This window comes from Sciurus carolinensis, chromosome 13 (genome assembly GCF_902686445.1).
Source record: "Sciurus carolinensis chromosome 13, mSciCar1.2, whole genome shotgun sequence".
In the NCBI taxonomy this organism is placed as follows: domain Eukaryota; kingdom Metazoa; phylum Chordata; class Mammalia; order Rodentia; family Sciuridae; genus Sciurus; species Sciurus carolinensis.
The window spans coordinates 74,660,789-74,675,002 of NC_062225.1; the positions used below are offsets into that span (position 1 = coordinate 74,660,789).

Genomic DNA, 14,214 nt, shown 5'->3' on the forward strand with positions numbered 1-14,214 from the left:
CAGCAATCATTTTTGTGCAAGGGTATAGAGAAAAAGCAATCTTTTAAATCCAGAATAATAGTAGGCCAATTTTTTGGTAGTGCAGTAACAAGAGGGAGTCCACATTGGACGGGTCCCATAGGGTACATTTGTTCGTTTATGGCTCTTAAATCATGTAATAACCTCCATTTTCCTGATTTTTTCTTTGTTAAGAATATTGGAGTATTCCAAGGAGAGGTAGAATGTTGTAAATGACCTGCTTGTACCTGCTCTTGTACTAACTTATGAGCTGCCTCTAGCTTTTCTTTTGTTAGGGGCCACTGTGGAATCCAGCGAGGCTTATCATCTTTCCATATTATAGGGATTGATGGTTTATCAGTGGCCCCTAGGAAAAACCCAATCCATGAGAATCATTTTTTGGTGGAAGTAAAGGCAGTGGTTGGGTAGATCCTTGGCTATGTCTTCCTAATCCTTTTTTATCATCATAATTCATATTTTGTAACATATTTCTTACAGGAGTCCCTTGGTAAATCTGGTCAGTGGTGAGTTTCATATCCATTTGCTGCAGGACATCTCGTCCCCATAGGCTAATAGGAACATTACAGACATATGGTTGAAATATTCCTGTGTGTCCCTCTGTATCTTTCCATGATAATGAGGAAGCACTTTGATTGGGGCTCTCTGCTACTCCTAAGCCTCTCAAGCTCTGAGCTGCTGTGATCAATGGCCAGTGCTTTGGCCAGACCATTGCGCTGATAATGCTTTTGTCTGCCCCCGTATCTAATAAACCCGTAAATTCCATATTTCCCACTTTTAATTTTAGGAGGGGCCTCTGTTCCATATCCATAGTAAGGTTTATTAAAGTGGTTCCTGTTGATCCAAAACCTCCTTGTCTTTTATTTGTATTTTCACTGGGCCACAAAGAATGTCGACTGGGCAATATAAGCATTTGTGCAATGCGATCCCCTGGAGAGATGACCGTAATTCCTTTTGGTGAAGAGACTAAGGCTTTTATTTGTCCAGTGAAATCAGGATCGATAACCCCTGGGTGTACTATAAGTCCTTTTAGTGTTGAGGAACCTCTACCTAGTAATAGCCCTACACTGTTCTGTGGGATTTTTTCATGCCAGTCGGTATCAATCATCTGCACCCCCATATCTGGGGTTAGTATGAGTCTGGAGGTGGCACAGATGTCCAATCCTGCACTCCCTGAGGTGGCCCTGCGCTCCCCTTCTCTGTGGGAGGATACCACCGTCGGGGAACTTGTTGAATTACCCCGTATATTTGTTGCGGGCCCCGGGGAGGGCCCTGTCTCCCGTTTTTTTGAAGTTTAGGATTCGACCCTAGGAAATTATCCTCCCTATCTCTAATAGGCTGACAGGCACTATTCCGATGACTTCCTCTTCTGCATCTTGGACATAGCCCTGGGGCATAAGGTGTAACAGATTTTACTATAGTTATCTCTTATCTTTTGTTAGGGCATTATCTCTTTGCTGCTGATTTTGTGCATCTATTGAAACGTATTGGCCTTCTCCTATTAACATTTCTATCGGGAAACCTTGCCACTATGTTTCTGCAAGCAGTTTCAACAGCTGAGCTCTCCAATTAGCCATTGTTCTCCAAATAACACTGCTCTGCATACCTTAACTGCCTCTTTAAAGTTTTTCTAATGGTTGATGGTATCTCCATTTGTTCCTCAAATACGGGCAGGTTCTACAAATTTTGAAGCTCTTTTTATTAGGCTTAGGTTTCTCCTACCTTTTTCCCTTGTTCTTAAGTTTTCACTACCACTTGGTTATTTATTTTTGGGGGGTTCATGTTAGACTTAGTTCCCTTTTTTCCCTTGTTCTTAGATTTTTTGAGCAATTATTTTCTAGGTCACCACCACTCAATCTTTCCTCACTTTGTTCTCTTTAAGCGTTCTTTTCTGTTGCTATTAAACCCTGTTCATGAAGATACCCCTTGTGGCACACTAAGCGGCTTTTCTTTACTTTAGCTGTTTTTTTTTTTTTTTTTTTTTTTTTTTTTTTTTTTCCTCAATGGCGTCCCATTGTTTTTCAATGGTTCCCTGAGGGGTTGCCGCACCCAGACCCCATTGCTACTAATCTTAATAGCTTTAGTTATGGCAATTACAATAACAGTGGCCTAGCTGCCAGGAGCAAGGAGATTGCTGAAAGGAAAACTATCAAGTGCGCATTAAAATTTTTATAGCGGCTTTTCACGTAGGACCGCTTCAAACGTGTTTCTACTTTCACTTTAATTAGACCGCGTTCCACGCGCCAGGACCGCTAATGGCGTGTCCCGATACCGGACCACCTTCCGTGTGTCCTTATTTTTATTTTAATTGGACCGCATTCCGCGTATCCGGATAGTCGCTATACCGCGAACGTCGAGGCGCCTCTCCTTTACCTGTTTACCTTTTTTGACTTCTTTACCTGTTTACCTTTTTTGACTTCTTTACCTGTTTACCTTTTTGACTTCTTTACCTGTTTACCTTTTTTGACTTCTTTATCTGTTTACCTTTTTTGACTTCTTTATAACCGGTTTAGCTTGTTAAAAAAAATTTTTTTTTAAGATATCTTACCTTGTCCCTTTTATAGTCCCGGGTTTCGGCACCAGCTGTCACGTCCCCTCTGCCCGCAGAGAGAGACACGGCAAACGTCTGAAGCTTTGGAAGTTTATTATGCACAGTTTCTTTCCTGCGCTTCTCTTACCCCTAGCTTCTGCGCACTCTCAGCTTCCCTTTTCCCAGCTCCTTCCACTCCCGCGTACTCCCTCCTTCCAGCTCCGCTCCCGCTGCTGCCGCGGCCGCCGTCGCCGCCGCCAGTTCTTCCGCTCCTTCCGTCCCTTCCTCAGCTTCTTCCCACCTCAGCTTCTGCCCACTACTCTCCCACCCACCAGGCTTATATACACTTCAGTCAATCAGGGGAGAGTACACGAGATAAACGCGGACAGCTGCAGGCACAGGATGGGTGCACGAGGGGGGGGGCATGCTCTAGTCACATCGTTAACTAGCCAATTATTGGAATTCGCTGGTTGTTTACTGTATAGCTGGCCGCCTCTGGCTCAGCGTCAGGCGCCATCTTGACCACGCCCAAGGCTGGGGTTCCCGGGAACCCCCACAGGGACTGATATTAACTTCTAAACTAACTCATCAAAATTCACTTCAGGTTCATATCATAACCACTCTTTGAGATCTTTTTAGATAAATCACTTATTTATTCATAATGGAATGCATGGCATTAAATTTTTCAGGGTAATATCCTTTTCTAATCTGGTTCTATATCTTAGTTAATAGCCTAATTCTTACATATAGTTATTCCAATGTTGTTGGGGTGTTTTTGTTTTTGTTTTTGGTACTGGGTATTGAACCCAGGTACCCTTTACCAGACCTTTTTTTATTTATTATAATTTGAGACTGGGTTTTGCTAAGTTGCCCAGGCAACTTGTGATCCTCCTGCCTCAGCCTCTTGACTACTTGGGATTACAAGCATGTACCACCGTGCCTGATGTATTCCAGTTTTTTATTTTTCCTTCCCATATGTATCAGTTGAACTCAATACATTGATTTTTACCCTTATATCTATGTTTTTGAGGCTTGAAATTGGATCTCTAAACTTTGACTTAAAGCAGTATTTCCAAGAGCATCGCAAGCATATTGCTGAGAATATTAGGGGCTACAGAGGCAAACACTGTTTATTTTAATAGTCATGTAGTTATTTTAATGTTTCTTATAAAATATACTCATGAAACCTGTGATTTCATGGCTGTTATTTTTTGGATGAAGCTAAATCTCAGATAGGCAGACTGAATTCATGGCCCAGGTGGTTCTCAGATACAGCACCAAATCATGAAATTGTATGGTTTATAGATGTAGTATTGGGTTCTAAAGGTGGATTAAGACATTCGTTTTATTTCCTTTGGTTGTCTCTTATTTGTAATTCTCAAAAAAGTAAAACTGATGTGGTTTTGTTAGGAATAAGCAGTCTAGAAACTCCTGTCCAGAGACCGTAATTCTGTTGTAGGAACAGCTCTGGTAATGCACAGATGCAGAGGATACGGTCCTGCCTGCAGAAGCACCAGCCTACCAAGGATAGGCAGGTAACTAAAACCTGACGTGGCATGGTATACGCAGCGGAGGGAACGCGTGTAAGTTAGTGGTTTCCTGGGAAGGGGATACTGACCATGGAGCAGCAAGGAACTCTTCACAGAGGAAGGGACACTTGGAAGCAGGTTTAAGAGATGAGTAGAAAGTTTACAGTAAGACAGATTGGAAAAGGGAGACCTGGGAAAGGCATATGCCAAGGTACAGAGGAACGGGGTGTATTGGGTTAACTGTGAGCAGCTCATCATCTGTGCTCTTGGGCAAGGGCCAAGGGCCGGATATGAGGGTGTTGAGGGTGTCCGTGTGGAATATGATGGCGTTTCCTTCGATCTTATCCTGTATGCCTTATCAGTCTGTGAGAGATCTTAAGCAGAAGAGGGGGGGCAGTACAGAAAATGGGTTAAAGGGGAAGCATCACATTATGGCTGGTTGTTGGGCAAAGGGAAGTGGGGAGCAGTTGGGGACAGATTCTGCTTTGTTTCATTTTACAAGATATGCAGGAAGCTAGGTTACGTCTAGACTTTTCCTAGAACTGAATTTGTCCAAGGGGATAGTGGTAGGTGATTTGGAGCCAACATATGAAGTTTCTGAAGACATTGGTATTATTCAGTCTTTAAAAAGTTAATTAACTTTGCCTTATATGGTATTAAAAGCAAAGAGATTTTTGTTTATTTTTACTTATTTTTAAAAAATATTTTTTAGTTGTTGATGAATCTTTACTTATTTATATGAGGTGCTGAGAATTGAACCCAGTGCCTCACACATGCTAGGCAAGTGCTCTACCAGTGAGCTACAACCCTAGTCCTTATTTTGTTTTAAAATACTGCAGCAAGCAGCATATAAAAGTCAAGTGGAGATGTGGTATTGATGAGGAATTCAAGTGACACATTCAGTAATAAATTGCAGAGAAAGTAAAAGGAAATATTCCAACTTTTTTTTTTTTTTTTTTCAGGTAATAACCTGCCAAAATCTCAGATAAAGTGTTAAAGGGGTTTGGGTAGACAATATAATCTAATATGAACAACCTCCTTTGAATATGAGTTTTAAGAGGCCTGGGCATGTAACTGGGTGGCACAAGGTCCTGGATTTGATCCGTAGCACCAAAAGTAAAATATTAAGAAGTCCAAAAAGGCAAACAGAGCCTTTAGAAATGAATGTTCTATGTCACTGCATTTTGTTTCTTTTATGAATATTTACTGTTAAGTCTTAGATTTAATAATCTTGGGATTTCTTGTTTCTATCTTCCAGAGAAATGATTGGTATGCCAACTTATTTTTGTACCTTTAGTATATCAAGGTTACAGGTCTGATGCTGACCTGTGTGAGTTTGTATCTGCTTGTATAGCCAGACCCTTAATACCAAACGTTCTGCCTCACATTTATTTGGGAGTATTCTAACATTTGGGGATGTGTCTCAGTCAGCTTATTTGCTAACATCCATAAGCCATGTGATCTTGGCATTATTTTAACCTTCAAGTATTGTAGACCATCAAAGAGTTCTGACTTCAGTGGGGAATTAGCCTTAACATCTTACCAAAAGTAATCCAGAAGTATCAAAAGAGCAAATTCATGCAAAGGGCAGGTAGAGATGTCCAAGAAGGAAGTTAACATTAACTTGATAGTGTGACCTTAGAATAGAAATGAGGGAGGCCACAGAAATGAAGAAACCACAATGACTTTGGGACCACTGTAGGTTCTTTCTGCAAGGCCCAATAGTGTTGACTATAATGAAACTTGATTTGTACTTGAAAAGATATTTTCTATGCTATTGTCACCACGTTCTTTTGAAGTTCTTTATCATTCTTTTGAAGAGTTAATTCCTTATTTCCTTATTTTCTACTTTGACACAGAAATCCCCTGCAAAGAAGCTGAGCCATGCAATTAGTAAATCTTTGGGGTGTGTACCCTCCAGAGAACCCCCGCATCCTGTTTTTCCTGAGCAACCAGAGAAACCACTTGACCTTGCACATATAGTGTAAGTATACACCTGAATGTGGACCCTTCTGAAATGGAGGTTTTGTGAAATTCCTTTGGATCAAAACCAAGAATCGCCTAACGTGGAAGCCTAACTCCTGATTCCTGAAGCCTAAGAAACAGCAGTCTTCAGAACAGGAATACCTTGAAGTGGAGTTGTTGTGCTATTGAGCTGAGTTCCTTTTTGCTGTTCTTGTGTCCTGCCCTTAAATTAGTAGTAGAGGTCATTTCTTCTCCACAACAATAGTGCCCACAGGGACTTGAGTTAGTTTACATGACGTGGAAATGAAAACTTAGTTTTCTCTTTTTGAATTGAGAGAAAATTAGGAGACTGTATGTATATGTAAGGCACACACACACACACACACACACAAACATGCACACATGTATGCGCACACACATGCACACACCAATATTCATGATAAATAAAGCAAAGCTATAGGGGAACAAAAAGTTTGAGAAATAAAGACTGGAAGTAAGGAGGAAGAGAACAGTGAAGGATAGGATTCAGTCTCTGAACTGATTTCTTCATTCTGAATTAAATGATGATAGGAAGATTACCTTGCTGGATAAAGTTGGTAGGTTTGGGCTCTTTAGTCTTCACCCGGGGTGTGGAAGTTTCTCTGCTGCAGTGAGCACTCATTATCTTTTACCTACCTGATGGAAGATAGTTGGACCAAATGAGCTGTTGGGGATATCAATCTCTACTTTCTTTTTCTGTAAATATTTTTTAAAACTTTTAATATTCATTAAAATAATATATGCATGTGGATTAAAAATTCAGTAATATAGAACTGCTTATATTGACACAACACACCCTCCCACCCTTGACCTCCTTTTGCCTGGGTTTTAGGTCTACTAGTAGTTACTGCCTGTTGCTCTGTCTTATATGTATAATATCGTTTTTCTTTTCTTTTTCTTTTTCTTTTCTCCTCTCCCCTCTCATCCCCCTCCCCTGTCCCCTCTCCCCTCTTTTCTCCCCTGTCCCTCCTCCCTCTCAGCACTTCACTTTTTGCTCAGGCTGTCTTTGAACTCATGTTCCTCCTGCCTCAGCCTCTGGAGCTGCTGGGATTACAGGCTTGCGCCACCATGCCTGGCACCATGTTTCTTGACTCACTAGTTTTAGACATTATCGAATTCCATCAATGGTGTAAGGAATCAACCTCATTTATAAATAGATGCCAACTCATCCCAGTTTTTCATAATTATATCACCATTTTTAAGTTGGTTTCCTTAGTGATTTTAAATAATATTCTTAAAACTTAATTTCTTATAACTTCCTTCAATTTCTACTGCATAAACTGAGAAAATGAGTATGTTTTATTTCTCCTTTTGGCTCCTAATCCGTCACCTGTGCCATGATTTTGATATTGCTAATGCTGATAATAGTTCTAGTCTGTGATGGTAACAGAGTCTTCTGAGGTTTATAAACCTGAAAGTTGAGAATCCAATAATAGTATTTACAGCTAACATCACTCATTACAGGCAGATGGCAGGCTGTGACGGTCCTCTCTCAGAACTCACTGAGCTCTTCTAATACACCACCAGTTGCCCAGATCACACTTTGGGGTTGGGGTGGAGCTCAGTGGTGCATGTGTGGTGGCTTGTGTGAGGCTCTGGTGCCCTTCCCAGCACACCACACACACCACACACACCACACACCTGCTGGTTTTATGACTTGATTGACTTTTTTGTATGATTTTTGTTGTTGTTTTCCTTTCAGTTTCCTATTGCTTCCTTCTTGTTGGGAAAAAATATGTGTTCCTCCCCCCACTGTGTTCCATAATGCAGTTTACTGATTGCTTATAATTTATTTGTATTGTTTTGATAACCATTTTCCTTTTTTTGGCTAGTATATTCTATGTTGAATTTTTTTGTTTTAAATCCTTGCCTGCCCCAACAGGTTTTCTCCTTTTTTTTTTTCCCTTTAAGTTTAAAGATGTCCCTTTCACATGTGTGTGGTGTGATAGAGAATGTACAGTTTCCCTCCCTCCCTCTCAGTATTGAGTAATAACTGTTTCTGGGCCATTTATCATTTTCATTTCTCCACTGACCTACAGTGCTGTCATTGTCAAAAATGAAATTTCCGATATGCTCAGGCTGGTTTCTGGGCTCTTTATTCTGTTCCATTGGTCAAATTGTCTATCCCTAGGTCAGTATCACACTATTTTAATTACCCTAATGGATTAGGTAATCTTTTTCAGTAGTATTTTCTCTATTCCTTCTTTGATCTTTCATATAAAATTCAGGAACTTACTGAACTCATTGTTTATTAAAATTTTTGATTGGAGATTTATTGAATCTAAAGATCAAATTGGAGAGAATTGACATCTTTATGATATTAAATCTTCCCATTTAGATTATTATGCTTATTAAACTTACTACTGTAGTACCTGGACTTTTCTATCATTTTATTTTGTGCTATTTATTTTATTACTTGTGCATGAAGTGCTAGGAACTGGATCCAGGGTCTCATGCATGCTAGGCGAACACTCTGCCACTGAGCTACACTCCCAGTCCTTTTTATCTTTTATTTTTGAGAGGGTGTCACTGTGTTGCTGAGGCCGGCCTCAAACTTGGAATTCTCTTGCCTCAGCCTCCTGAGTAGACAGAATTACAGGTATGCACCACCACCTCTGGGTATTTATCATATGTTTAAAAAATCTCTTTATTCATATCTCTATTCTAGTCACCTTTTTCCTCCATAGGCAACAGCTCTAATATGATTATTGTGTATGTTTTTTATTAATGCAGGTTCTTGAAAAATAGGCACTGTTTTGTTTGTACTGTTGAAAAATTTACACGAGAGGTTCTGTGCGTAGGATTTTTACCTGTGATGGACACCTGGGTCACCTTCACATCTCTGCTTCCTCATACTGCAGTGAAGGTCTAGGTGTTTCCCCTGTGAAACTGGGTAAGGGTTTCTGTGTACCTAAGATATAGTTGTGTCAAAGATTACATGTATCTTGACCAGGAGCAGTAAGTTGGGGAATCCAGTAGTTCATAAACTTCTGGATTTATTTATTTTTTTACACAGATGTAATCTCTCCCTCTTCATTCGGGTCCTGGACCCCTTCTCTGCCTGGGGTTTCTGAGTTGAGAGATGTACTGATCAGTTTGCCTAAACAGTATAACTGTTTTCCTTTTTGCCTTGAAAGAAGTAGTCTGACTGTGTGGTATGGGAGCAGGGCTGGAGGAGGTGGGGATCTGGTGGGAATTTGCAGCTCCTTTTGCTGACTTCCCACCACTCCTCTTATTTTGAAGGCAATATCTCAGGCCCTCTTTAAAAGGTGCCAGGAATCTCTAATCTCTGGGCATTCCTCCACTTCTCCTGGCTTGGGATAAACTTGACCATAGATGCCTTCTCAGTTTATTAAAAATTTTTTTTTAAAAAAGCCCTCCTTACATCTATTTATAAATTTAGGAGGAAATGCAATCTGGGACTGAAAGCTAAGAATTAGAAACTGAACTTTTCATTATTGATTATTATCACTTTCTTATATTTGCATTGAATCTTTTTATTAAGTAAATAAAAGCATCGTAGATCAAGTTCTGGTCTTCACTGCTCCCCTTCCTGATCCCATTGCCCTTTCTCTCTCCCGAAGGGTAGCTGCTAATCTTTATTTGGTATTTATCTATAAAATCACATATTTTTATAGTTAATACAAATGGACATGTTGTAAATATCCTTCTGTAAGTTTATTATTTTGTTAAATTATATGTTTTTGAGACTTATCAAAAACTACCACACGAGTTCATTCTCCTATTGATGTTATTTACAGTTTTTCTCTACAACCCACCATGCTATAATTTTTGCATAGAGAATTTGTCTAAGACAGGATCGTGGACTATGGATGTTACATAATCAGGATATAGTAGGTAAACCACAGTAGCAAAGTGACCCCCAGAGCCCAGTGGTTCACCCCTTTGTGTGTGTCACTCACACAAAGTCTATGATGACCTTTGGAGTCACCTGGAGGGACTCAGGAGTAGTGAGCCATGTCAGTGATTTAGTGGTGGGGGCCACTTCAGTCTTCTGCACATCCCCACCTTAGCGCCAGGCCTCCGTGATTGCCACAGCAGGGGAAGAAAGCATGTGGAAAGCTCACTGGGCTCTTCTGTGCCCCTACCAGATTCAAGAGTGTATAGTCTTCTGGATTCCTGGGGAGAAGAGTCACAAATTGGTCAGCCCTAGGAGTGTGTTCTGTAAATGTCTTAACTCTACCTGGTCTTACCTAGACTCAAACTTATAGTTCAAGTGTTTGTTAATCTGAATTATTCCCAAACCAAGAATATAGTTAGCAGGCCGCCCCCCCAAAAAAAAAAAAAAAAAAAAAAAGCAATGACAGCTTCTCTTTTAGATTCTAATGAGTTTTGGAACAATTATTCCTAATTGGACTTACTAGATAACTTTTAAAATTCCTTTCAACTTTGATTTTGTATGTCATGTGTGTGTGTGTGTGTGTGTGTGTATATATATATATTATATATATATATTTCTATATTCACTGCATGTCAGTAGTTTCCTATCCCAGCTGATTTAAAAACTCAAAAAGCTTTAAAAAGTACACATTACTTCCATTCTAGGTCAATTTAATTATTATGCTGAGGGTAGCCTGAGATTCTACCTTTAAAAAATTCCTTAGCAAATCTGATCAGTTTTGGACCACTGTATTAGTTCATGAGTGGTATTAGACATCTGAACAAGAAACCAAGAATTTTATTATTAAGCATTCAAAAATGTGGGCTGGGGATATAGCTTAGTTGGTAGAGTGCTTACCTCACAAGCACAAGGCCCTGGGTTCAAATCCCCAGCACCACAAAAAAAAAAAAAAAAAAAAAAAAAAATCAAAAATGTATATAGAGGCTGGGGATGTGGCTCAGTGGTAGAATGCTTGCCTAGCATTCATAAGGCTCTGGGTTTGATCCCCAATATCACCCAAAAAATAAGTAAATAAATAAAAAGTGTACAATGTGGTACAAGGAAAGTATAACTATGTGAGTAGCAAATCTTAACTGTTGCTAAGATTTATAATTATCCATTGATTCAGAAAATATTTATTGAGCACTTAGCTCAATAAATATTTATTGTAGTACCTAGCTACAACGCAAGGTGCAAACAGTATTCTTGTACTACTCTGTAAGTAAATAGATTTGAGTGAAAATGAGGAAGCCAGTTTTTTTTTTTTTTAATTTGTTTTTGAATTGAGGCATAAAAACACAAAAGTTGCACATATTACTGAGGTGCTGTGTGATGTTTTGGGGAAGCCAGTTTTTTGTAGTTGCAATTAGCTATCCAGAATTCAGTTCATAAGGCCCTTTTAATTGAAGGTTAATGCTGTTCATAGACTTTTCTGTTAGGTTCCCCAACATTTCCTTTTGTGTGTAGCCTACTGGATAAGGTGGTGCAAACCAAGTCTGACTCCTTAGAAAATGTTTGCATCTGTCAGTACTTATGGATTCCGGAACCACTGATATCACACTCTTCCTCTGAAAAGCATGGAGGTGTTATCTTCCCCTTGGAAAAGTAGATGTTCTGAACATTGTTTATCTTAAACCTTTTCAGGTATAGGAAATAGATTTTCCTATAATGTAACTTATGTAAATGTGGTATGAAAATATGGTATTTTCTCTCTTCTAGCAATAACATGCATGCTAATCTCTATGAGTTTTAACATCTATATGGAATCTTCAGTCTTCTTAGGTGCTCTAAAATCAGGTGTTTTCCATTTACAGAAATTCTCTTCAGATCAATGGAAGCTTTATTTTAAAATTTCTACTGTAATAACTTGGACAATGCAACTTGAAATTACCTACTGTGGTATTTGTCACTTCAACATTAAGTTTTATTTTGTACCAGATAACTGGAGCCAGAAAAAGCCTTCAAAAAAGATTTGAAATAGTAGTTTCACTTGAAAGAATAGTATCATTGAACTTAAATAATCCTCAGTTGTGTGCCTCAGATACTGTTATGGTCTAAAAACTTGCAGGTTAGGGATTTCTTTAAAGTTCTTGAAAATTTCTTGATGGGTTTCATGCTGTCTGGCTAATATAAAGATTGTACCATTGTATCTCAAAGAACTATCCTACTCATTTTGAAGCTCTGGAAAATAACGTAAATCACATATTTGTCCTATTTACACAAAATAATTCTCTAACAAGATGTCTTTACCTTAGGTTGTGCCTTTAGCTTCTTGGCAGGCCAGGAAAGGCTTTTGTGAAGAACAGCATTTACAGTGAAGCCAGAGGATAACCAGGAATTTGCCTGCAAAAGGTGGTGCCTGGGCATCCTGGCAGAGAGAGCAAGAGGACCGGAGCCATGTGGAGCCAGGCTGGGCTGCCAAGGAGGAGGGCTGCTGCTGGGGTTGAACCTTAGCCTGCTTGAGGAGGGGTAGGGGACAGGCATGGTGAACTTGCCACTTCAGAAAACCACTGCTTGGCCAGGCGCAGTGACACAGCCTGTAATCCCAGCAGTTTGGGAGACTGAGGCAGAGGGATCCCAAGTTCAAGGCTAGCCCGGGCAGCTTAGTGAGACCTGTTTCAAAATAAAAAGAAGCCTGTGGATGTAGCTCAGTGGTAAAATGTCCCAGGTTCAATCCCCAGTACAAAAACAAAAAAGAAAACTACTGCCTGCTGGAACCCTTGAAAGAGAAGAGGCCAGCTAGAGAAACTTCTTCAAAGACCAGGTGAGAGACCTTGGTGCTTTGAACTGTCATGGTGGCCATAGAGAGAGAAGTTTATGAACACGTAAGAAACCTATGTTGTACCATTATTGTATGCCAAGAAATAAAATTAAAACCCCAATATAAATTTGGGAAAGAAATTGAAACTGTGAGATAAAATACACATTAATGTTTCATTGTTGACATAAAATAGACATTTGTTTAGACCCTCGCAGGTTTGAGATTCAGGTGTTGTTCATATTTATTTGGGACTCACAGTACTCTGGTCCCTCTGCTCACCTCCTCCCTGTGCAGCCCTTAACCCTCACGGCAACCTTTGTGGTGTGAATTCCCAGTGAATTCCCAGTGCCTTCAGCAGGGCCCAGCACTGTTAGCTCCTTAAAGCACGTCGCGGGAAGGTTCCTGTAGACAGGCATCTGCGTCCTGCCCCTTTCTAGGTTTCTGTGTTTTGTTTTTGTTTTTGTTTTCTCCTTCAGAGAGTCTGACGTCCCTTCAGTTTCCTGAAGCCTCCAGTAGATGTCAGGCACAATTCCTGCTGCTCTTTTTGGGGGAGTTGAGAATATTGAATAAATGAGGTTTTTCAAATAAATCTCAAGACTTATCTTCAAAACAAAGCCATTTCACTTACCAGCACTCTCCCAACTAAATCCAAGTCTCTGAGAGAAAAATGAGTTGCTTCTTTTGGTCAGAACATTTTTATATGACTTCTGGTCTTGATGTCTCTGATAGACTCTTTTCTGTTCTAAATCAAGCAATTTGTTGTTGCTTAGGATCTAATTATCTAACCACATAGTTCTTAAACCTAATTTCTTCAATTAGAGGTTAGTCACCACTACATTTCAGTTTGTGGTTATTTATTACCGAGAGAAGGCAAAACTTGCTGGTATTGGCTTAGTGTCTGTATTCTTAAATTCCAGTGAAAAAGCATGATGTATCCTGCCACATACACCTGGGATTCATCTAGTTTCTTAACAGGGTTGTCAAACTAACCCTGTGGCTAAACTCAGCCTGTCATCTGTTTTTGCATGGCCCATGATCTAGGAGTGACTTTTATATTTTTAAGTGGTTCAAGATAAATAAAAGAATGATAATATTTTGTGAAGTGAAAATTATATGAAATTGAAATGTCCCTGTCCAGTGTACAAAGCTTGACTGGGCCACAGAGCCACACTTACCCATTTATGTCTGGTTTGTGGCACTTTGGGGCTACCTTTGGCAGAACAGATTTGCTGCAGCTGAGACCTCATGCCCGCCCAAGCCTAAATATTTACTGTCTGGCCCTTTACAGGACAAGTTTGCTGACCTCTGTTCTTAAGAAAGAGTGGATAAAAACTGCACTTTGTGCTTCTTTTGAATGATCATCATCTTTGGTTGGATGGTCCAGGGTTTTTGCATTCAAGAGTGAAGGATAATTGATAATTTCTAATGTTATTGGCAATTTCTAGAAGCAGACTGCCAGTTACTGAGAGAGCAC

At 39.8% G+C, this 14,214-nt stretch overlaps 1 protein-coding gene across 21 annotated transcripts in view; it reads left to right on the plus strand.

The window, feature by feature from the left end:
• Dtnb (dystrobrevin beta) overlaps window positions 1–14,214 on the plus strand; it is a 232,091-nt gene that overhangs the window by 123,655 nt on the left and 94,222 nt on the right. For all 21 annotated transcript variants that reach the window (XM_047521981.1, XM_047521980.1, XM_047521983.1 and 18 more), the window contains one exon: window positions 5,934–6,058. In XM_047521981.1, the coding sequence (XP_047377937.1) occupies window positions 5,934–6,058 (125 nt within the window). The remainder of the gene's footprint in view (window positions 1–5,933; window positions 6,059–14,214) is intronic.